The sequence below is a fragment of the Mercenaria mercenaria genome, chromosome 11 (assembly GCF_021730395.1).
Source record: "Mercenaria mercenaria strain notata chromosome 11, MADL_Memer_1, whole genome shotgun sequence".
In the NCBI taxonomy this organism is placed as follows: Eukaryota; Metazoa; Mollusca; class Bivalvia; order Venerida; family Veneridae; genus Mercenaria; species Mercenaria mercenaria.
This window is the reverse complement of record NC_069371.1, coordinates 52,970,885-52,995,758: the sequence shown is the minus strand read 5'-3', so window position 1 is coordinate 52,995,758 and position 24,874 is coordinate 52,970,885. Positions and strand designations below refer to the sequence as shown.

Sequence of the window (24,874 nt, the reverse complement as noted above, 5' to 3'; positions counted from 1 at the left end):
TGACTTTACATTTTGAGTTTTATTCCCCTTTGACCAAAAACCATGTTGTTTTATCCCTACATAACAGTTTGTTCCCCTTTGTAAAAAAAAAACAACCCTTAAGTTGGGCACATTAAGGTTTCTAGCAGCATTCAAACTTCACCAATGTTACCAGTATTAACTTCTTCCCTCAAATTTCCCAAGTTGAAGACAAAGGTCTTCTACCTTACTGACTTCTATCAGGTTAAGAGACCATGGTGACCACCTCTTGCATTGGACACACGCAGTCGACTCGGTTGTGATAATCATGCTCATTGAAAAGAGATAGTCTGCAAAAGTTCACTTACAAAATAAAATGGTTTCAGCTTCTGACATATGCTTTTACAACTGGTTGTTATTCAAGTTTGTGTGTTTGTATAGCTGTTTTCCTTAAGTTCCAGTCAACACCTCACATCACTCAAGTGCTCAACCTTCATTACGGCAGAGTTTCAAACAAATCAACAACACGTCAAATACAATTGACCGTCTTTCAACTCAATGAATCACCTGAATCTTTCAGTGAAGATAGCCTTGTCTTTACCAGTCATGTTCCTATCTATATGGTCATAAAGTCATCATCTTCATTCCAACATCCTCAAGAACAACTTGGCAACAATCAACTCAACGTAGATAAAACTTGCAAACTATCAGCAAATAAAGGCAGCCAAAGTGAAATGAAATGTATAAACTTTATTTGAAATGTTAATGTGTGGATGACCTCCACACACCCCAGGTAATGGAAACAAGACTTCTAATCAAATAAAACTCTCTACTTTTTGCATGCAATATCTGCAAATAAACTCTTTAATTTCCTTACTTTTTGTTAACTAAGTGCAAAGTAATTACAACTGGTTGATCATTAACTTTATGCATTTACAATAGTTTTGTGATGAGGTAATGCCTCACATATAAAATATAAATACTAGGCTCATATTTTTTTTTTATATTATAATGCTTAAATATGAATGAAACAAAAATGTTAATGTTAAGCATGATCATAATGTATTGTTAAACAAGAATACTGGTCAGTCGCTAATCAATGGAGCAAAATTAATATTCCCTAGCTCCCCCAAGTTCTAGCTCTAAAAATGGTAGACCGGGTTGCACATTAAAAATATGAAAAACATGAACAGAAGTCGCCCAAAAATATAGTTATAAAAGTATATTTTACTAGACAGTTACAGATGTAGTTAGTAGGTGGGGTATTACTTAATGTGTCATTAAACATGACAGCTGGCACACTTGCTCATAAATATAGCTCAGATTGAGATATCCTGACAAGCAGACATGTTCAGATGTCAACAATTACATTTTTATCCACATCCTTGCAAATGATACTTTAACTGTCTCCCTCACAGAATCTAGTAACAAAACACTATAAAAATTCTTCTCATGTATAGTCTACTAGCTCCATATTCACTTCTCATTTCATATGCTGCTTTCACACTGTAATACAAAATTCCATTACAAACAAAAAGTCACTAAATCTGAGTTTCTGAATGTTCATTAACCCTCTTCAAACTAGATGATAGTGTGTCAGGCAGGACACTGGTGCCCCCACTCTTGTCTGACTGGTTGCCTATTTTTGACAAAGTCAAGGACCATAACTCTGGTCTGGCTGTGTAAAACGCCAATGAAAACACCAGGGCCCGTATTCACAAAGCTCCTAAGGGAAAATTTCCCTAAGGGACTAACTAAGGATAAAGTTCCAAAGCATTTTGTGGACAATCGTCGGGATATTTGGAATGTCTAACAATATTGTCTCATAGAGTCTGGCATAGTTATGAAGATTATCAATATATCTTATACAGTTTACACTTTTCTTTTGTGCTATGTTGTTTAGGAAATTTTACAAAGTTAAGGATTTTCCTAAGTTTTCTCCTTAGGAGCTTTATGAATACGGGCCCTGGTGCATAACTTCACATGCTGAATAACAACCCTATGAGCTTCGATAACTCCAGGTAAAATACTTTTTTTTAGATATGCATGATACAAGTTTGCAAAGACAGTTAGACAAATGGATGGAAAAAGCAACTCAAGTGCCCAATGCCAAAAATTTTGATGGGCATCAAAAACAACTAACTTGAGGTGAGAGAAAGATGACCGTTAGATTACAATGCCCTCAACCAGATCACCAAACAGATCATGATGCTGCCTTAAATCAAGTAGTATCTTGTTAGGGGACTGAACTTACAACCTAATGGCTAACAATCTTGTTCCCTAGATGTGGCAGGCTTCCTGCAGAAATATTTTTACTTGGATCATGCAATAATTTCCCTTCAAAACTGATTAGACTCCCTGTATACACTAGCTGTTTACATCTTTCTGTCCATATTATAATGCATTTATTGTGTAAATCTAGTAAGTGGACAATCATATCTCTGATTCCTGATGATATACTGAGATAATTAGCCAACATGACATTTTATTGGAGCTAATAAATGAGCATGAGTTTCAGCAGTCAGACTGCAGTGATGACAAGATCACGACAATTGTATTTAAAATTAAACTGTACTTCTTTGTTTTAAGTCAGCAGGATCAAAAATGTTTTAATTATGGGTCTATAAATGACTGTCAATGAAAATTCTAAGCAAAAGCAGCATACTTATAAAGAATATTCTAAGTCTATCGTAAATCCCACCGAATCTTTAACAGTTCTTTCTATTTTTGTGTTGGTGGGGGTGGGGAATGAAGAGAGGACCTGCTGATTCAGACATAACTTACCATCGTTCTGAAGGTCTCTAGGTAGGAGTGGGAGTATAATCTTTTTAAGATTAATGGCCAAAAATATATTTTCGCTCCATGACAGTTTTACAATTTTACAAAAATGTTAACTGAAAATGTTGCTTTCAGGCTACTACCTAAGATGTCCTCAATATTTTATGATAATCCATTAACAAATAAATTTAAAACTTTTTGGTGTCCATGCAATTTAAGTGGCTGGAAATTACAACTGACAGTTTATTTTAGATTTTTTGACAACAGATATAAAACTAATCAAGATATTTTGAAATTTAACACAGTTACACCGCCTAAGAATGATGGGTAACAGTCATGAATGATATGGTTTTTTACAAGAGTAATCCAGGGGGGGGGGGGGGGGGGGGGGGGGGGGGGAAGCATAATAGAAATCATGAATCAAACAATTTCATACCGATGACCATCCCAAAAACACCAAAAATACTGCATTCATTAACTATATGTCAGTTTTCAGATTCAAGCCCAACTGAGTCACCAAAAGATTTGCAATTAAGCAAAATAAATCAGCCTTATCCAAAGTCTACTCCAAAACCCGATGTCTTACTTACAGTAAAGTTGTACCTTATTAAAGCAAATACCCTGAACAAACACAGTCGGAGTGTGTAACATGGGTTTCAACTACCCTAGGTTTCAATTGAACAAACTAGTTAAATCCATGCTTAAGGAATGTAAATATTTAAAGAAATATCAAAGACAAAAGTACAGGTTTACAAATATTCCAAACTGAACACTGAATAGGTTTTTCAAATTGAAAAATTACAAAATTGTTCATGTATTCCGTCTTGTATATCATATTACTGTCAACTAAGTAACAAATACTGTGACAAAAAATTTACATTGTTACAACCACTGTCTTGCAACAGTCAACAGATATTCATTGTTTACACTTATGTTTATTGTTTACTACAATGAACAAGTAATTATGGAAAATTTAAAGAATTTTACAAATGAAATACTTAAAAAGAAAAAAATATATAAATAGCATTTAAAAAAAAAAAAAAAAGAAAAAAAAAAGGTTTTTGTATCATTATGATCACATCTTGCCTAAATAGAGAAAAAAATTAAGCATATGTGTTTACTCACAACATTATGAACTCCAAGTGATCAAATATTGTCAACAACATTCATATTCCCATGAATGAATTATTTCACACTGTCAATCATAGTACATTATGCAAACCTTAGTTTTTGTCAAAGGCTTCACTCAAGTCAACAAAAAACATATAAATTAATTCCAATGTAGTTTTTCTTTCAAAATGTTGTTTGTTCATTCTTTTGTTCAAAACTCTGTATTTAAAAGAACAGCACTTCAGTTTGAAATGGTAAAATGCTGAAAATATTCCACAACGAACGTTACAACATTCCAAGATTTCCCCAAGACCCATAAACATTCGTGTCTACTTGATCGTTGTCATATTCTGTTCCGATTTTATCTAGCGTATTACTTCATTGTCTCTACATGCTATATAATTATGATAACTGAATGACTCCGAACATTGTGACATACATTTAGAACCTTTCAAATAATCTTAACAAGTTGTAATTTTTATACCATCATAATTTCAGAAAATTATTATCAAATTGTACAATAAGACAGATATTTGTGTTGATATGCTTTTTGACCTAGTGCAAATCTTAAAAGGTCATATCGTACGCATATGGTAATAAATTACATATTTTTATCAATATTCTAACGTTTACACAGCTTTAAACACTAATTAACAGTTAAAAAACTTTTGAAGACTTAAAAAGAGAAACAAAACCTCACTTTAAGATTTTTTAATGGTACAGGGAGTTGTCAGAAATTTCTACATTTGAGTAGTGCTCAATTAATTTTCTTGACACTGACATACTACAACATGGAACTATTTGTACTGTTGTTATCAACAAAGTCTCACATCAGTCTGTAAGTAAACATATCAAAGTCTTACCTTACATGTATATTCAAAAATATTCAAAATCCCAGAGGGAGTGTCAAGCTATTTAATCATCGGCACAGTATGAATCCTACGATAAAATCCAATTGATAATTTATACATCAAAACATCCCACTCAAAATACCGATTTTGAATTTTCTTACGAGGTACACTAGAAATAAAAACAAAAAATCAACGGCTATCTGATAAGTAAGTTGTTATATCACCTGAACAATTTACCTATTCAAAATGAAATGATAAAAATTTTGGACAATGGTAAATACATTGTAATCCTACATGCTAAATATAGCACTACAAACACAGAAATATGCAAATTATTGTGAAAACCTCCTCAAGGTAAATTAATTCATCAGGTCAGCTAAAAATAAATGTTACAAACCAGTCAAACACTGTTTTTATTTCATTTGATTTGCATGCCAAAGAGCACAAAGCAAATTACAAGGCCATATAAATTATACAGATGTAATTCAGGTCAGTTGTAGATCTTTTCTATTTTTCTTTTTCAGTTTAGACGGACATGTTGACTTTTAATCTGTTTATGCCGACTGGATGTCTAGTGGGTTAAGGTTTTTGGCCTCTCAACCTGTAAGGTTTGGGTCTGAATCCCACCTCCTTAGTCTTTTTTTTTGCGTAAGCTTAACAAGGTGGGAGCTCAAGGGTAGTGTGTTGGATACATTTAATATACAGACAAATGGATATGACACATGGAATGCTTCAATAATACATCAGAAAGTTAACAACTTCAAATCTTTTTTTTGATCAAAGAATAGTCTATTCCCTATTAATTATGCCCTAATTAACACAGAGACATGTACCAACATACTGTTACTGATCAAACAACACATAAAACAATGTATACAAGACAAAGGAACGTCAGTCCCAATCATCAATTATGGTTTATGATTTGCTCTCATTATCATCTTCAATTTCTGTTTTTTACTTTCAAATAATGGCAGACTTCAGTCTTATTTTAGTATTTTTTCTTCATATTTTGAAACATATTTTTTCCATATCATTAATCACACAGACCAATTTTTCCAATGAATCAAACCATCAAACCAAACCCATTTTCTTTGTACAGGTTATTCGGTAGAAATAAATTATTATGACAAAAAGCTGAATTCAACAGTAAAATGATTGCTTTGTTCAAAATTTTTGCTCAAATGTGTATATTTATGACAGGAGAAAAATTTCACATGGAGTGCTGATCAGTATCAATTTAATTGAAATATGCCTTTTCAACCACTGCTGATAAAAGAAATATAATTTACTAGAAACAGGTGAAATTATTTAAATATTTTCCTGGTTTCAGTCAAAGTTGCTGTTTTGAGGGGAAACAAATTTGTTTCGATAAAATGAATGGAAATTCTATTAAATTTTTAAGTTTGTGACAACCGCATTATCCCAAAATTTTGTTATACAATAATAATAATGATATCCCCTTAAAACAAATTAGGATTGAGTACAATCAGTGACCTTGACTACTGACCCAAGAAGGGCAATGACAACTGTAGACAAAAACATACCCTATCTGATGTCACTGTGCCAAACTATCGACAACTGTCGATATATTTTTCTTCTTTTACACAAAAGGTGGCTTATTAATTAATAATCACAATCATCAACCTTTTAATGTCTTTATCATTGATCAATTTCTCCCATTCAAAAACATTAACAACTGTTACTGGTCAAACAATAAGGTCAGTGGAATAACTTCTAGCTTCAAATTGGAAAAATGTTCTAGTTTTTCAGTCGGTGGCTGCTCAGATGGGTTCGAACCCCAGTGGTCAATGCTACACTTCATATGACACCAGAACTGGTTATTCCCCGGAAAAGAACTCAAAAGTTACAAACTTTCTAAATAAATGTCATATAAACTACATTTGTAATTTCAATCAAATGTCTAAGGAAATAAAGAAATCCTTTACAGCAGTCTAGTGTACAAAGTATAATTTCTTTCCATACACTGATATTATTGAAATGTTACCAAGCATGTTTAACATGGGATATAATTATAAATACATAACTATAGGGTGCCTTTTCAAGGTGTCACTACTTTAAAACTGATTTCATATGGTGTGAGAGCCTGGACAATATTGTGTTACTTGTCTCCGCATTGTACATAGTCACTGACCATGAGCTGAACTCTGGACATCTATAGAGGAAAACTGAATCAGTGTTCTACATGTATATACTTGACTGCTTTCTTTCAATGCCTCTTAGTTTCTTCAAGTGTTAATCCAACAATCTGACAAAAATGAAGCTGCGTTTTTTTTTTTTCAATAAAATATTTCAAATCTACGATGTGCTGTACACAGTGTTTCACAAATACAAGCATAGTCTGTGTTCAGACCATATGTTTTGTTCAAAGGAGATAACTCCTGAGGCTATTCAAATTTTATATAATTATGTCCCTTGTCTTCTCAAAACAGACGGTAGATAATCAGAGCCAAGACTGATGAAGTCAGAAATTTTTAAAGAATTTTTTTTTTTTTCTATAATAAAAACGATTATCTAGTCGGTAGCCAGACTAATACAAGCAAAGAAAACAAAAACAGTACACAACAAATGAAGTTTGGTGACAACAGCAAAGGGCAGTAACTCTGAATGAAATAAAGCTGCATCCAAATTTATTCTTTTATATAGCATATCCATGGCATTGTGTGAAAATTAGATATTCTCCTTTGGGAACTAAGATTTTTTAACAAACATGTATATTAAAAGCAGCATTATTTTGTTGAAATATTATGCAACAGTTGTTGAACTTTAACCATGTTCAGTTTTTTCACTGACTATAGGTCCAGTTCTTATACAGCAAGATCTAATGAAAAGTAACTACTAGATTTTAGATATTTAATTGGAGTCTTGGTTCTGCTTTCACCAATTAGTCCACAAGCATCAGAGATAATAACTTTGGGAAAATCTGTAAACACAAGTTTTAACATATCTTAACTTGCAAAAAGAAAATTCTGCAGGGATTTTCTGTATGTAAGTTATAGTCCTCTCCTAACAGTTTTTTTTTATTCCAATATAACTGCGGAAATAATGAAAATTCTTCAACAACTGAAAGTAAAAATGAGCCGCGCAATGAGAAAACCAACATAGTGCGTTTACGACCAGCATGGATCCAGACCAGCCTGCGCATCCGCGCAGTCTGGGCAAGATCCATGCTGTTCGCTTTCAAAGCCTATTGCAATTAGAGATACCATTAGCGAACAGTATGGATCCAGACTGCGCGGATGTGCAAGCTGGTCTGGATCCATGCTGGTCGCAAACACACTGTGTTGGTTTTCTCATGGCGTGGCTCAAATAATTTGTATTGTACATTTTGTCAAACAGGCAACTAAATACAATCCTTTCACAGCTGGGAGTGCAGATTTCTACGTTAATTAAATAAATTACTTAAGGAGGTAGGTTACCTTCATATTTGTATGTGCGCATGTCCAACCGGAAGCTAACGTGACGATTTACGACGACGTTTACGACAAATTAAATGTGTTTGTATATTCATTCTCCTGAAAACCAATCATGAACCTGCCTCCGATCTGATACTTTATGGTTTAATAATGTATAAATAATGAATCAATTGCCGCAGAAACGCTTCAAAACAATGTTGCCTTAAAATGACGTCATTGATGTCATGACGTTACGTGTCAGTTACCGCGCAAAATTAATAGCTTTTATCTTGAAAGTACGTAATTCTGTGCATTTTCTTTATTTTAACTATCTTCAAATAACAAATATTTGCTGAAATATTTGTTATGAATCTTTTGCTCTGAATAATCATCAATATTTTGCTTCTTTTATGTAGTTATATTGAAACGTTATGCGGATTGTAAGAAAATGGATAATGGTAACCAATGTTATTTGGAATATATTTGGATGAAAGGTTACTTGTAACGGCCTTTTCAAATAAAAAATCTAGCAGTTTGATTTGTAATACCTGTTTTTCAGGTTCCGTTGATAATTTGTTACGTATATACTAAAACTAAGATCTAAAATTGTTCAAATTTCAGTAGAAAAATGTGGTTCCTTGAATTTAATTGATGTTACCATGGAAACGAAGCCCGTGACCTATGTATCTAAATGTAAAATTCAAAAGCGTTGACACTGGTCTATTTAAGAAACACAGCTTCGGCTTTTTATTTTCATTTCAACAATATCCATGAGAATAATAGCAGCATGCTGAACGATTTTTCCATGAAAAATGCCAGACGAGGGGTACTGCCGTATGTATTCTAAGCTGTGAAATTTGTTCGAATCAATGCAAATAACAACAAAATATAACTTACGACAGAAATAATATGTTTTAAAGCTACATTAACTAGAAAGATAATCTTATTCAATATTTTTTATAAGAAATTACGACAAAAAGCAAGATATAAGCTATTTTAACATCTCTGTTGCCATGGTTACTGTAAACTTTAAGAAAAATAGGGTACCATGTAAAGAGCTTGGTATTTTGCTTATAATATTTCCCAAATATTCCATGTTGGTCATTAACAGAATGCCACTTAAGCCGTCGAAAACACATATTTTTATACATAGTTGTTTAAAAATGAGAGAAAATGCGTTACCATGGAAACACACTGGTCTATTTAAGAAACACAGCTTCGGCTTTTTATTTTCATTTCAACAATATCCATGAGAATAATAGCAGCATGCTGAACGATTTTTCCATGAAAAATGCCAGACGAGGGGTACTGCCGTATGTATTCTAAGCTGTGAAATTTGTTTGAATCAATGCAAATAACAAGAAAATATAACTTACGACAGAAATAATATGTTTTAAAGCTACATTAACTAGAAAGATAATCTTATTCAATATTTTTTATAAGAAATTACGACAAAAAGCAAGATATAAGCTATTTTAACATCTCTGTTGCCATGGTTACTGTAAACTTTAAGAAAAATAGGGTACCATGTAAAGAGCTTGGTATTTTGCTTATAATATTTCCCAAATATTCCATGTTGGTCATTAACAGAATGCCACTTAAGCCGTCGAAAACACATATTTTTATACATAGTTGTTTAAAAATGAGAGAAAATGCGTTACCATGGAAACACGAGCCCCGCGACATATACATTTAAAGCTTATATTAGAAAGCTAACGTGCATACTAGTAAAATTATCAATTATGCAGACTTCTACGGATATCAATGAAACTATAATACTCCGAAAAGTGTTAAATATCCGTATTTTCCTTCTTCTTTCAATATGAAATACCTTTAGAGGGTCATGTTCTTTAAACCTGGATAAAAATTGAATTTGAAGGGACAGAGACAAACGAAATTGAGATTGTAGCAGGTAAAACTTCATATTACACGAAATACAAACAAATGCTGCGGTTAAACTAATTTGAATTTACCCTTGTAACAAGGTAACCTACCTCCTTAATTAGGTAAAGTAGTTGGTGAATAACAGACGGAACAGATACTGTAATATCATTTAATATCATGGGCAAGAAATTTTGCACCAACCTTAAGAAAACATTATGACCTTAAGGGTCCTCAGACCCTGTCCCTCCCAAATACAATAGATAATCTTGAGTACTCACAAATTTTCGTAAGGAACCTCAGAAAATGATAATGTTAAGGGTCCCTGGAACCTCATTGCAAATATTCCTGAGAAACATTTGACAAAGTCACATTAAAAGCAACACCTTCAGTTAAGTTGAAATGATTTTCTGTAAAGCTGCAATGATTTAAGCCTACACTACCTTCCAGAAGACAACCTTAGCACTACAGTGAATATGAATAAAACCTGAAAACTACAACACCTGTTATTTAAAACAGCTTTTCAATTCAAAATGATTACTAATCATCCATATACAAAATTAAGGTTATCGAATTGAAAAAAAAAAATTGAACATTTCTACCAACCTTTTCTTTTTTCCACCCATATTGAATGATCTCCCAGCTATTTACAAATTTGCGAAAGTTTGAAGAGTTTGAAGAGGTCCGAAAATTTCTCATACAAACTGAATGAGCATATAAAAAACCCTTCAAAAAGCAACTAAGTCAATTAATGTCCTTTGAATGATTGCTTCATAAAAACCTCTTCATACAAATTCCTGTAAAATCTTGTGTCATAAAAACATGATAAACATGGACATTAAACGGTGACTGTTGTATACGTTTAGGTTAAAATTAAAAATTCACCAGCGTTACAAGTTACAACGCTTCACATGTCACTCACCTGTTTTTCGTCCATTTCAACATCGTGCATCAGAGCGTTACAAGTAAAAACACTGAAAAATCCTCGTAGAAAATTTCACAAATTTCAACACCTGTTACGTTCTTTTTCAATAAATACAAACTAGAAGTCCAAAATGCATCGAAACTGTCTATATGTGTACACAATAAAGATAAAATATCACTGTTGTAAAAATTGTCGTTTTTTTGTCAGAAAATACAATCACGCATTTTCTATCCATTATCTCTTTGATCAAGAAGTTGTAGAGCTTAGAAACACAATAAAATCGGCATTTTTGGGTGTATTTATATTTGAAAAGCATAAATACACCGATTGTAGTGTAAGCTATCACGTTCAATCAACATGTACTATCTACCAATATCATATCTTTAATAGCCCATTATCACTACAAAAATCTCGGCCATGAACTTTCAATTATAATTCAAGTTAAAATATTTTATATTCATAAAAGCTGAATTTAAATAAGATCTATCTCCGATTTGCACAAAGTCTTACAATCTTGCTGTATTACAGTAAAAAGATACTGTCGAGTAAAGAAGTCTCACAGTTTCTTTTTAAAGATTATTTTATAAAAAAAAATTCACTTAATTTTTGGGTGCGAACTTTTCTCTTTCGATCATAACAGTTCCATATGTTTTTTAACATGTATGTTTTTCGATGAAATATTCAACTCCCATTTAACACTGCATAAGTAAGGTGTTTAAAAATCCCTTAATCACTTCCTTTTAGGATGATCCAATTACACATACTTCAGTTCAATTACAATTAGTAATTGTAAATATACACATTTCTTCCTGTATTAACCAAAATGTTCCTCTCTCATTTTTGCAAAACCACAAAAATAATAAATGTATTGATCACCTGTTAAAATGATGAAACAAGAAAATAAGGAGAAATACTGATGACAATACAATAGTGGAATGTCACACATGTTAATTAAAGACAGGCAATGAAGTACATGTAACATTCCAATAGTTACAGCCCTTTGGCCAATGTTATGACAATTTATTAATTTAGTCCTATTTTCTTTCTTTTACAATGCAGATGTTTGGGTGTGAAAAACAAATTACTATGTCAAGATGAAAGGGTAATAATTGTGACCTTCACTGTGACCTTTACTAATTAAGGCATCGCTTTTCTGTACAACAATCAGTTGATCTCTTGACCATGTAACTGCTTCTTGAATTGATTTTTCTTTTTTTAGTTGTGACATTATCCTTAGGAATTGAATTTATATGTATTGTAACTTATGTTGTATTCACGTTTATGTTAATTGTCTTGGCCATATTTGTCAAATAATTTTGTAAATGGCCAAAGGTAATGTATTTTACCGATTTGCCAATAAAATGAATGAATGAATGATATAATATCTGTTCATTTTTGTAGTAAAAAAAATAAATTAAACTAGAAAATGCTTTTGTAAAAAAGCGCATGTCTCCCCCAATGCAAAGTCCTATAGGCAAGAAGTCAATAGGGGTCAGGAGCGAAATTCAAAGAGACACTGATGGTTGGCTGCAATAGGGATCATCTACTTGGCATGTCCAATCATCCCGCTAAATTTCAACACTTGGCCTAGTGGTTCTCAAGTCACTGTTCAGGCTTCTGTGACCTTGACCTTTGATCAAGTGACCTCAAAATAAATAGGGGTCATCTACTCTGCATGTCCAATCATCCTATTAAGTTTCAACATTGTAGGTCAAGTGGTTCTCAAGTTATTTCCAAAAAATGATTTTACATGAACAGGCCACTGTGACCTTGACCTTTAATAGACTGACCCCAAAATCAATAGGGGTCATCTACTCTGCATGACCAATCATCCTATGAAGTTTCATCATTCTGGGTCAAGTGGTTCTCAAGTTACTGACCGGAAATGGTTATCAATGTTCAGGCCCCTGTAACCTTGACCTTTAATGGAGTGACCCCAAAAACAATAGGGGTCATTTACTCTGCATGAACAATCATCCTATGAAGTTTCAACATTCTGGGTCGAGAGGTTCTCAAGTTATTGATTGAAAATGGTTTTCCATGTTCAGGCCCCTGTGGCCTTGACCTTTAACAGAGTGATCCTAAAATCGTTAGGGGTCATCTACTCTGCATGACCAATCATCCTATGAAGTTTCATCATTCTGGGTCAAGTGGTTCTCAAGTTACTGACTGGAAATGGTTTTCAATGTTCAGGCCCCTGTGACCTTGACCTTTAATGGAGTGACCCCAAAATCGATAGGGGTCATCTACTTTGCATGTACAATCATCCTATGAAGTTTCAACATTCTGGGTCAAGTGGTTCTCAAGTTATTGATCGAAAATGGTTTTCCATGTTCAGGCCCCTGTGACCTTGACCTTTGACGGAGTGACCCCAAAATCAATAGGGGTCATCTACTCTTCATGACCAATCATCCTATGAAGTTTCAACATTCTGGGTCAAGTGGTTCTCAAGTTACTTACCGGAAATGGTTTTCAATGTTCGGACCCCTGTGACCTTGACCTTTAATGGAGTGACCCCAAAATCGATAGGGATCATCTACTTTGCATGTACAATCATCCTATGAAGTTTCAATGTTCTGGGTCAAGTGGTTCTCTAGTTATTGATCGGAAATGGTTTTCAATGTTCGGGCCCCTGTGACCTTGACCTTTGACGGAGTGACCCCAAAAACAATAGGGGTCGTCTACTCCAGCAGCCCTACAACCCTATGAAGTTTGAAGGTTCTAGGTCAAATGGTTCTCCAGTTATTGCTCGGAAATGAAGTGTGACGTACGGACGGACGGATGGAAGGACGGACGGACAGGGCAAAAACGATATGTCTCCTGGGGGAGACATAATTAAAAACCCATTTTTATTCATTGAAACTACCTATAATTTAGATAATCTATTATATTAGGTCTGCATGTTACCAAACAGTTAGACACTGGACTATAAAACCTGATGTCAGGAGTTCAATGCCCACCCACCCTTTCTTCCAATAAAGTTCCTAACAGTCTTCTGTATAAAACAGCACATCAAGGTCATTTCTATCCTGCTTTGAGTTCTTTCAATTTAAGAAATTCCCTTCTATATCCTGAACGTTTTACTAAACCATCTACACAAACTTGTCCTTGCCTCTTGAGAAAAAATCATAAAAACACGGAAAGTCTGTATAGTTCCTATCCTACATTCACTGCAATTATTCCACAGGTATCAATAAACTGAATCAAATCCAATCCTTCATTTTTGCATTACTGCAGGTTTTTCTAAGATCTGTTTCCAATAAAATACATTTCATATGACCTACAATTATTTTTTGTACAGTGTAAAAAGTAATTAAAAATCAGCTGCCACACAGTTAGATGTAAAACACCAGAAACTATTTCTTTTGTTGGCAATTCAATAAGTTAAGCATCGATCACTTTTTTGCCAGCGAAACAACTTAACCTTTTAAACAATAAAAACTTGGACCACTTGATCAAACAATATGTCAATAAACCAATATTACTTCTTTTTGATGAAGAGTATTACAACAATCAATCTTATTTTATAAGTAGGGTTTATGAGTGGAGGACTTAGGGACATTGTGATGTTTTCAGTAGAGATTAGACAAATATTTCCCTCTATTAAACAAATCCACTTGAAAACAAAGTAACACTATCAGTGTGAAACCGTCAATAGGAAGTACTACATCTCGCTTTTTGTTCCTCCATAAACGCTATCAGAAAATCAACTTGTCAATTTGTGCATTGTCTCCAGTGGTTGCCCATATCGGCAACTCTTGAAGCGGGTAGAGGACAGTGCAAGAGGATTCTCTAACTTCAGAAGCTTTGCCTGGGTATCATATAAGGTGAAAGGCAGGTACTTACACAGGTTCTTAATTTAAAATCACATCCAAAAACTTGAAATTAATATAGCTTAAGGAGCTAGACATCAAACTCACGGCCCCAGGTTTAACTGTTCAGGGTGTCACCACTGGACCATTGCAGTGCTCCAACTTGTCAAAGAAAAAACATGCCCATTAGATGAAACAATTGCAACTGTTCCTGGTGCCATCTTCACTGAACTGTTTGTCTTTGGTTTCTCACAATTTATGTTTCAACTGCTTTCAGTAGTCCATTTCACTATGCTTCCCAAACAAACTATTGTAACCTACTGAAGCTAACAAGGAATTTTGGACATTTTGCATGTACTATTCATATACAACAGAAAGAAGTTAATTGGCCTCAATGTATCTGATAAACTAATTAATTTGTTTGTTTGTTTGTTTTGGGTTTAGTGCAGTTTTTCAACAGTATTTCAGTTTATAAATATGTAACAGCGAGCAGTTAACCTAACCGGTGTTCCTGGATTCTGCCCCAGTACTAACCTGTTCTCTGCAAGTAATTGCCAACTTTTTAACATGAATCAGAGGTGGAGAAAAAATGAAAAATCATATCTTTTATCAATCTTTACAACAGAACAAATGCCTCACTCGGGGATGGACCTCATGACACTGCAATCCTACTGAGCTAATCAGGCAAATTAATAAATCAACTTAGGGTTTTGAATGCAACTGTATCATACAGATGAAAATTTCTATTAAACAAATGTACAGACAGAAAAGAGAAATGTGCAGACAGAACTGAGAAACATACAGACAAGACAGACACATGTACAGAGAGGGCAGATAAATGTACAGACAGATGTACTGACAGAACAGGTAAGTGTACAGACAGAACAGATAAATGTACAGACAGGTCAGATAAATGTACTGACAGAACAGATAAGTGTACAGACAGGTCAGATAAATGTACAGACAGATGTACTGACAGAACAGACAAATGTACAGACAGGTCAGATAAATGTACAGACAGATGTACTGACAGAACATATAAGAGTACAGACAGAACAGACAAAAGTACAGACAGAACAGATAAGTGTACACACAGAACAGATAAATGTACAGACAGATGTACTGACAGAACAGATAAGTGTACAGACAGAACAGATAAATGTACAGACAGATATACAGACAGAACAGATAAATGTACAGACAGAACAGATAAATGTACAGACAGATGTACATACAGAACAGATAAATGTACAGCCAGAACAGATTAGTGTACAGACAGAACAGATAAATGTACAGACAGATGTACAGACAGAACAGATAAATGTACAGACAGATATACAGACAGAACAGATAAATGTACAGACAGAACAGATAAATGTACAGACAGATGTACATACAGAACAGATAAATGTACAGACAGATGTACATACAGAACAGATAAATGTACAGACAGAACAGATTAGTGTACAGACAGAACAGATAAATGTACAGACAGATATACAGACAGAACAGATAAATGTACAGACAGAACAGATAAGTGTATAGACAGATGTACAGACAAAACAGATAAATGTACTGACAGAACAGATAAGTGTACACAAAGAACAGATAAATGTACAGACAGGTCAGATAAATGTACAGACAGAACAGATGTGTACAGACAGAACAGATAAATGTACAGACAGGTCAGATGAATGTACAGACAGATGGACTGACAGAACAGATAAGTGTACAGACAAACATGATCCTAGGCCCAAGCATTCTTGAGTTATCATCCGGAAATGGATTGGTCTACATACCGACCGGCCGACCGACTGACAGACATCTGCAAAACAATATACCCCTCCTTCTTCGAAGGGGGGCATAATTTATTTGAATGTCCTTGTTGATTGATTTCACACCAAATTTGGGTGTTCATATCAACTTCTATTCTACCCAAACATGCACAAAAATGTACATTCATACACAGACAGAAAAATGTAGATCTTATCTCACTAATGTAAGGTTGTGTATGAAACTTGATGCCAATAATGCAGTCATTATAGCATGCTAACAAATAGTTAAATTTCATTTAAAATAATATTACATAAAAATAAAATATATAATATGCTTACATTCATGTTTAAAATTCTAATCCAACAATAATTTGAAGTTAAATAAATACACTAGATCTTTAACACTTTTAACACTTCACTTATCATTGATTATTTGCAGGTATATCCATATAAGGTATTATTTACTTTAAAGAAGTTTTCAGGTGTGTGTTTACTAGTATAGGCCAGAGGGCAATTACATGTTTATAAAGTAGAAATACTTTAAGACATTTTCGATATCTATATACAACTGTCACATCTATATTTAAAACAAACACATACCAAAAATATTGGAAATCCTGCATTATGCACTCGAATAAGCATGATCAATAAGAAATGAGGTAAGTGCACGACACGCCCTTGGTGCCGTTTTGAATTGCAATGAATAAGTGTTTCTTAAATCATAAATTTCAATATTTGTACTGCAAGCAATGATTGTCAATTCTGATTTTTAAAAAAAAATATTTGTGGCACTTTAAAGGTGGTTAATCAGATTTTAGTCAAGTAATGGGTTTGTTTGAAACTTTTAACATCTGGATATATACAGTTGTGTCTGCTGATTGCTTAATAGTCATGTTAGATTTTCACAGGAACTTTGATTTTCCTATCCCATTTGCTCAAAATAGTATTATTTTAGCATAAGTATAAATTTGATAAACATACTTTACAAATACAAATAAGAGAACTATTGTACTATACTTTTCTGAAATTCTGCCTTTACAATTATTTGTTCAGCTGAATTTCATTATGAATGTAAGATTGTAAAAAATATTATTTCTCTTGATAACTTAATCTGGAAGCACAACATCTTGGTCACATGTTCAATGGTCTGTCAGATTTGTGTCTTGCACACAACATGTCCAATGGTTTGTCTCTTGCAAGAACTGCCATACTGGTGTTATACCTTGCATATATTTCAAACATCCCCACTAAACATCACTAATAAATACACTTATAACTAAATAGTATATTTCCATCCACAGTGACCACCATGACTGATCAATATATTTTCATCCATGCTGACCATCACAGATAAGCGTATTTCCATCTAAAGTAACCATCACTGATTCCACAGTGACCACTTTTACACCAACAGCAGCCATTTTTAAACCAATATTTTCTACCCTTATTGACCATGACAATTAAATACATTTCCATCCACAGTGACCACCATTGATCAATATATTTTCATCCATGCTGACCATCACAGATAAGCGTATTTCCATCTAAAGTAACCATCACTGATTCCACAGTGACCACTTTTACACCAACAGCAGCCATTTTTAAACCAATATTTTCTACCCTTATTGACCATGACAATTAAATACATTTCCATCCACAGTGACCACCATTGATCAATATATTTTCATCCATGCTGACCATCACAGATAAGCGTATTTCCATCTAAAGTAACCATCACTGATTCCACAGTGACCACTTTTACACCAACAGCAGCCATTTTTAAACCAATATTTTTTACCCTTATTGACCATGACAATTAAATACATTTCCATCCACAGTGACCTTTGCAGTGACTTACTTACATTACTTTTCCATCGTTAGTGTAACATTTCCATGTAACAAACATTGTACATTCCACATTGACCATTGCAGACTGACACTTTTCCATAAACAGTGACTATGACTGTTTCCTGGTGACAGTGGCTGGCTGCTGTTGATTTAATTCCGCAGAGACCATTACAGACTGACATTTTTCCATCCATAGTAACCATGACCGATTCCGCAGTGACCATCGATGATTGACACTTTTCCATCTACAGTGACCCTCACAGATTTCACAGTGACCATAACTGATTCTAACGTGACCACGACAGATTCCAGTGGCCATCATTGATTGACACATTTCCATCCACAGCAACTGTGACTGATTCCACAGTGATTATTATTTATTGCACAGTCAGCATGACTGATAAACATATTTTAATCCACATTGATCATCACTGATCAATACTGCTTAATCCACAGAGACCATCTTTGATTCCAAAATGACCATAACTGACTGATGCCAGTCATTGATAACTATTACATTATAAGCGATTTAAAACACTTACTTACATTATTTACCCTAGCAGATCTTCTGTACAACACTGCTTAACTGATAGAAACACTAGCTTATTTCTACTTTCATTTAACACTGTAGCATTTTACAATAAACTCAATTTTCTACATTAAACGTTTCCATAGTTATATTGCATGTACAAACGTAAAATCAATTTATATAATATCATTCTCAGTATATCAATGCAACAGCCCAGACAGCAAAACCTGAACATATAAATTAATACAGCAGCAGCAGATATACAAACAATTGTTGAGATTAATGTTTCTGTGAAGGCTGTTAGTGCCTAACAATAACAGGTTACCTTAATATATCAAAGGAGCAATGCCTTTCAATTTCAATTGAATTTTTTCAAATGAATAAAATGCTATTTGTTCAGGCCAGTTTTTCACAAACAAAACAAACTTGAACCAAAACCAAACTGATGCCTCGGAATCAGCTAGGGCTTTCATATATGCGCCAATTTTGGATCCAAATTTTTGGGCAATATAGCATAAATAGATGCCCACGGGCAACATGTCAAGCCTGCCCTTTGACCACTAACTGTGACCTTGACCTTTGAGATAGGAACCTGGGGTTTGCACAAGACACTCAATCTCATTGAGTTTAACATTCATGCCAAATATAAACAAGATTCCTCAATGCAGGTCAAAGTTATTGGCCAGACAAGATCTAACATGACCTTTGACCCCCAACTATGACCTTAACCTTTGATATAGGAACATGACACTCCGTCTCAAGGAGGTTAACATTCATGCCAAATATAAACAAGATTCCTCAATGCATGTCAAAGTTATGGGCCGGACAAGATCTGAACATGCCAAGCCTGCCCTTTGACCCCTAACTATGACCTTGACCCTTGAGATAGAAACCTGAGGTCTGCGCACGACACTCCGTCTCACTGATGTTAATATTCATGCCAAATATAAACAAGATTGTAGCATGCATGTTAAAAGATATGGTCCAGACAAATAAATCTGGATGCACAGTCGCACATACACCAAACATCCATTTGGACAACTATGTCTTTGCATCTGCAAGCGGGCTTGACAATAAAAAGGAAACTCATATGAAATGATCTCAAAACTGGTGATAATGTATGTCACTGCTTTGATGTTAATACAAAGGCACCGAAGCCGACTACAGAGAATAGAATGGGTTCATGTGATAAACAGAGAGACAAAGTTGGAGAATACCACATGAAGAATTTTTTGACTAGATTTTATTTCATTAGCAAAGCAAAAATTGACAATCCTGTAGAAAAACATTGCCTTTTCCGACCGAATTTGATAGCCCAACTAGGATTTCAATTCATGCATGTTTCTGGTTTGGTTCAGTTAACTATTTGGTCTATTTCTGTATATATAATGAAATATGGTCCAATGATCATAATGCATTCATTCATTACTTTTTCTAGTTCGTTTTCCATTCCGGTTCCGTGTAAATGTGAAATGGCATTCTGTAACACATTGTGTAATGTGTAAATTATGTAGCAAAGCGTACTACATTGAAAATCTATACCTTACAGATTACTTCAATACTACTGACCAAAATAATACAACCAAAAAAGTTACATATAGAGGATTGAAGGTGCCCTTTTAAGGAAGAAATGTTAAAATATAGCAGTCTTTACAGTCTGTTCACGGACTACATAATCTTTTTTTGAAGTTTATTAAAAACATTTTTCTACATCTCTGTGAAGAAAAGGGGAATAATTACACAAAATATGAACAGCCTCAAGAGTTATCTCCTAATATGAATGTTGTGTTGAGTTTTGGCTATAAGTGTTTAATACCTGATAAACAAATTGGGATGTCTCCTGTACACACATCATACATCACTTTACCTGGTTATAAACTACTAATCTAAATTGTCATCATTTACCTGTAAAACCCAGTAATATCATATTCCTTTGAAGATCAGGTGTGTCTCTTGATATTTCAGTTTTGTCAAAGGTATCATACCTATAAAATGCATAAATATATGAAAATAACCAATCTTCACTAAGTCAATACACATTTTTTTTTTTGGCAAAAGGAGAAAATTCAACCATCAAAAACAGTACTTTACAACTTCATACATGTAACATTACAAGATAATTAATTTCTTTTTTATGTAACTTTTCATGAAACTAGATGTGTCCATAGGACAATGGTACCCCCACATACTTTCACTGTATGGCCATTTATATGTTATCTAAATGCAAGACAAAGTAAGCTTTTGTATATTTTTGGGTTGGGTATGCAAGTTGGGAGGGGTATAATGGATACTACAAAACATCTTCAAGAAACACAGGATAAATGAATAAGAAATAAAAGAAACTAAATGAGTAAGAAATTGTGGTTGGGATGTGTGGGTGGGGGCACCTAAATCCTAAATAAAAACCCAAGTGCACAACTTCTCATGCTGAAAAACCATCCTATGGTGTTTGATGAAACTAGGTCAAAATTTATACTTTTTGAAGGATGCATGACACCAATATGAATGAATAAACAGAACGGAAAATTTTGAGTAATGACATTAAATAAAGTGATTTACATATCGTTTCATGTATCAGAGAATATTCTATCCTAATATTAATTCAAAACAACTTTATCTTCATCAGAAAATACAGTGAGTGAATGAGTTGGGTTTTACGGCGAATCGACACAAAATGGTCATATATCGCCGAGGTGATCTCATTCTAAACTACGTAGATTAGAAATAATCACATTCCCTACCCTGATAAAACAATAAACCAGGTCTACAACAAGATAGCAGAATAGTTTCAACTACAAAATTAATGTATCAACTCCTTTGTTAAAACAAGCCATTGACCAAGTCCAATTTAACCTATGTTCGAACTTGACCAGTATCTTGTAGCCATATGTCTAGATTCGAACTTGACCTCAAGATCATCAAGATTAACATTCTGACTAAGTTTCATGAAGATACAGTCATAAATGTGACCTCTAGAGTGTTAACAAGCTTTTCCTTTGATCTGACCTAGTGACCTAGTTTTTGACCCCACCTGACCCAGATTTAAACTTGACCTATAGATCATCAAGATCAACATTCTGACCAAGTTTCATTAAGATATGGTCATAAATGTGGCCTTTACAGTGTTAACTAGCTTTTCCTTTGATTTGACCTGGTGACCTAGTTTTTGACTCTACATCACACAGATTCAAACTGGACCTTGAGACTATCAAGATTAACATTCTGACCAAGATTCATGAAGATACAGTCATAAATGTGGCCTCTACAGTGTTAACAAGCTTTTCCTTTGATTTGACCTGGTGACCTTGTTTTTGACCCCAGATGACCCAATATCGAACTCGTCCAAGATTTTATGCAAGGGTACATTCTGACCAAGTTTCATTAAGATTGGGCCAAAATTGTGACCTCTAGAGTGTTAACAAGCTTTTCCTTTGATTTGACCTGGTGACCTAGTTTTTGATCCCAGATGACCCAATATCGAACTTGTCCAAGATTTTATTCAATGGTACATTCTGACCAAGTTTCATTAAGATTGGGCCAAAATTGTGACCTCTAGAGTGTTAACAAGCTTTTCCTTTGATTTGACCTGGTGACCTAGTTTTTGACCCCAGATGACCCAATATCGAACTTGTCCAAGATCTTATTGAGGGTAACATTCTGACCAAGTTTCATCAAGATTGGGTCACAAATGTGGCTTCTAGAGTGTAAACAAGGCAAATGTTGACGCAAGACGCACACCGCACGCCGGACAATGACCGGTCACAATAGCTCACCAGAGCACGAAGTGCTTAAGGTGAGCTATTGTGACCGGTCATTGGATTCATTATACTAGGCCATATACTTTTGAGCTATGAGCATCACAAACAAAAAATCCACTATTTTGGCTATTTCAAAGGCCATAACTCTGTAATAAGCGCTAAGATTCTCAAGAAGAATGCCAAGTGTGCAAGGTCACATCATGATAAAGACTCAAGCAAGGTTTCATGAATTTACATCAAATAAATTAGGTGAAAATGTGCATTTTTTACTATTATAGGGGCCACAACTTTAAAAATAGGGGGTGGAGCCAGCCAAAAAAAAAATGAGGTGTGCAAGTTTATATCACGACAAAGACTCATGCAAGTTTTCAACCATCTATATTAAATACTTTTTGAGCTAGGTGTGTCACAAGGTGAAAATGTGCATTTTTGACTAATTCAGGGGCCATAACTCTGAAAATTGGGGGCTGAGGCAGACAAAAAATAGGAGGTGCGCAAGTTCATATCATAATAAAGACTCATGCAAGGTTTTATAAATTTATATGAAATACTTTTTGAGCTAGGCGCGTCACAAGGTGAAAATGTGCATTTTTGACTATTTCAGGGGCCATACCTCTAAAAATAGGGGGCGGACCCAAATGAAAAATAGGAGGTGCGCAAGTTCATATCATGATTAAGATTCATGCATGGTTTCATGAATCTATATCAAATAATTTTTGAGCTTGGCGTGTCACAAGGTAAAAATAGGCATTTTTGCCTATTTCAGGGGCCATAACTCTAAAAATTGGGGACAGACCAAAATGAAAAATAGGAGGTGCGCAAGTTCATATCATGATTAAGATTCATGCATGGTTTCATGAATCTATATCAAATACTTTTTGAGCTAGGCGTATCACAAGGTGAAAATGTGCATTTTTGACAATTTCAGGGGCCATAACTCTGAAAATAGGGGTCCGCCCCTCTCCGCGGCAGACAAAAAATAGGAGGTGCGCAAGTTCATATCACGATAAAGACTTGCGCAAGGTTTCATCAATTTATATCAAATACTTTTTGAGCTAGGCGCATCACAAGGTGAAAATGTGCATTTTTAACTAATTCAGGGGCCATAACTCTAAAAATAGGGGTAGGACCCAAATGAAAAATAGGAGGTGCGCAAGTTCATATCATGATTAAGATTCCTGCATGGTTTCATGAATCTATATCAAATACTTTTTGAGCTAGGTGTGTCACAAGGTGAAAATGTGCATTTTTGACTATTTCAGGGGCCATAACTCTGAAAATAAGGGGCAGAGCCAGACGAAAAAAATAGGAGTTGCACAAGTTCATAATATGATAAAGACACAGGCAAGGTTTCATTAATTTATATCAAAAACTTTTAGAGCTAGGCATGTCACGAATTTTGGATGGACGGATGGACGCACAGACAAGAGCAAATCTATATGCCCACACTACTCATGGGGGGCACAAAAATGCTGACTGTAACAGAAAATGCCTGTAACTTTGATAATTACAAGGCAGTCTGAAAGACGGCTAAATCCCCCGCCACTGGTATGGATAGTGAAAGGGTAAACCTTTGACCTTGAGCTGTGACCTTGACCTTGAACTGACATGGCTGACTCATGAATTCTGCACATCGTCTAGATGAGGTGATCATTTGACCTAAGTTTCATGAAAATCCTAAAAGGGTTTTAGGAGATACAGAGCTCAAACTTTTGACCTTGAGTTGTGACCTTGACCTTGAGTTGACACGGCTGACTCATGAGTTCTTGATGAGGTGATCATTTGACCCAAGTTTAATGTAAATCCTTCAAGGAGTTTAGGAGATACAGGAGGCTCAAACCTTTGACCCAGCGTTGTGACCTTGACCTTGAGCCAACATGGCTGACTCATCAATTCTGCAAATCGTCTTGATGAGGTGACAATTTGACCCAAGTTTTATACAATTCCTTCAAGGGGTTTAGGAGATATAGAGCAGACATGAAATGGAAGGCTAAAACCTTTGACCTTGAGCCGGCATGGCTGACTCATGAGTTCTGCACATCGTCTTGGATAGGTGATCATTTGACCCAGGTTTCATATGAATCCTTCAAGGGGATTAGGAGATACAGAGCAGACACAAAATGGAAGGCTCAAACCTTTGACCCAGCATTGTGACCTTGACCTTGAGCCAACATGGCTGACTCATGAGTTCTGCAAATTGTCTTGATGAGGTAATCATTTGACCTAAGTTTGATGA

The 24,874-nt window shown here is 34.6% G+C and overlaps 1 protein-coding gene across 14 annotated transcripts in view; it reads right to left on the bottom strand.

Moving 5' to 3' along the window:
• The window catches only part of LOC123531444 (protein cordon-bleu-like), a 93,116-nt gene that overhangs the window by 47,169 nt on the left and 21,073 nt on the right, over positions 1–24,874 (bottom strand). For 2 of the 14 annotated variants that reach the window (XM_053517443.1, XM_053517456.1), the window contains exon 1: positions 3,862–4,154. The exons of 4 other annotated variants lie outside the window; for them this stretch is intronic. In XM_053517443.1, the coding sequence (XP_053373418.1) occupies positions 3,862–3,902 (41 nt within the window). In that variant the 5' untranslated portion in view covers positions 3,903–4,154. Of the gene's footprint in view, positions 1–3,339; positions 3,358–3,861; positions 4,156–10,597; positions 10,800–10,913; positions 11,242–16,842; positions 16,991–20,785; positions 20,804–24,874 lie in introns of those variants that run through there. 8 more of the 14 variants (XM_053517453.1, XM_053517451.1, XM_053517445.1 and 5 more) reach the window with 8 other exon arrangements.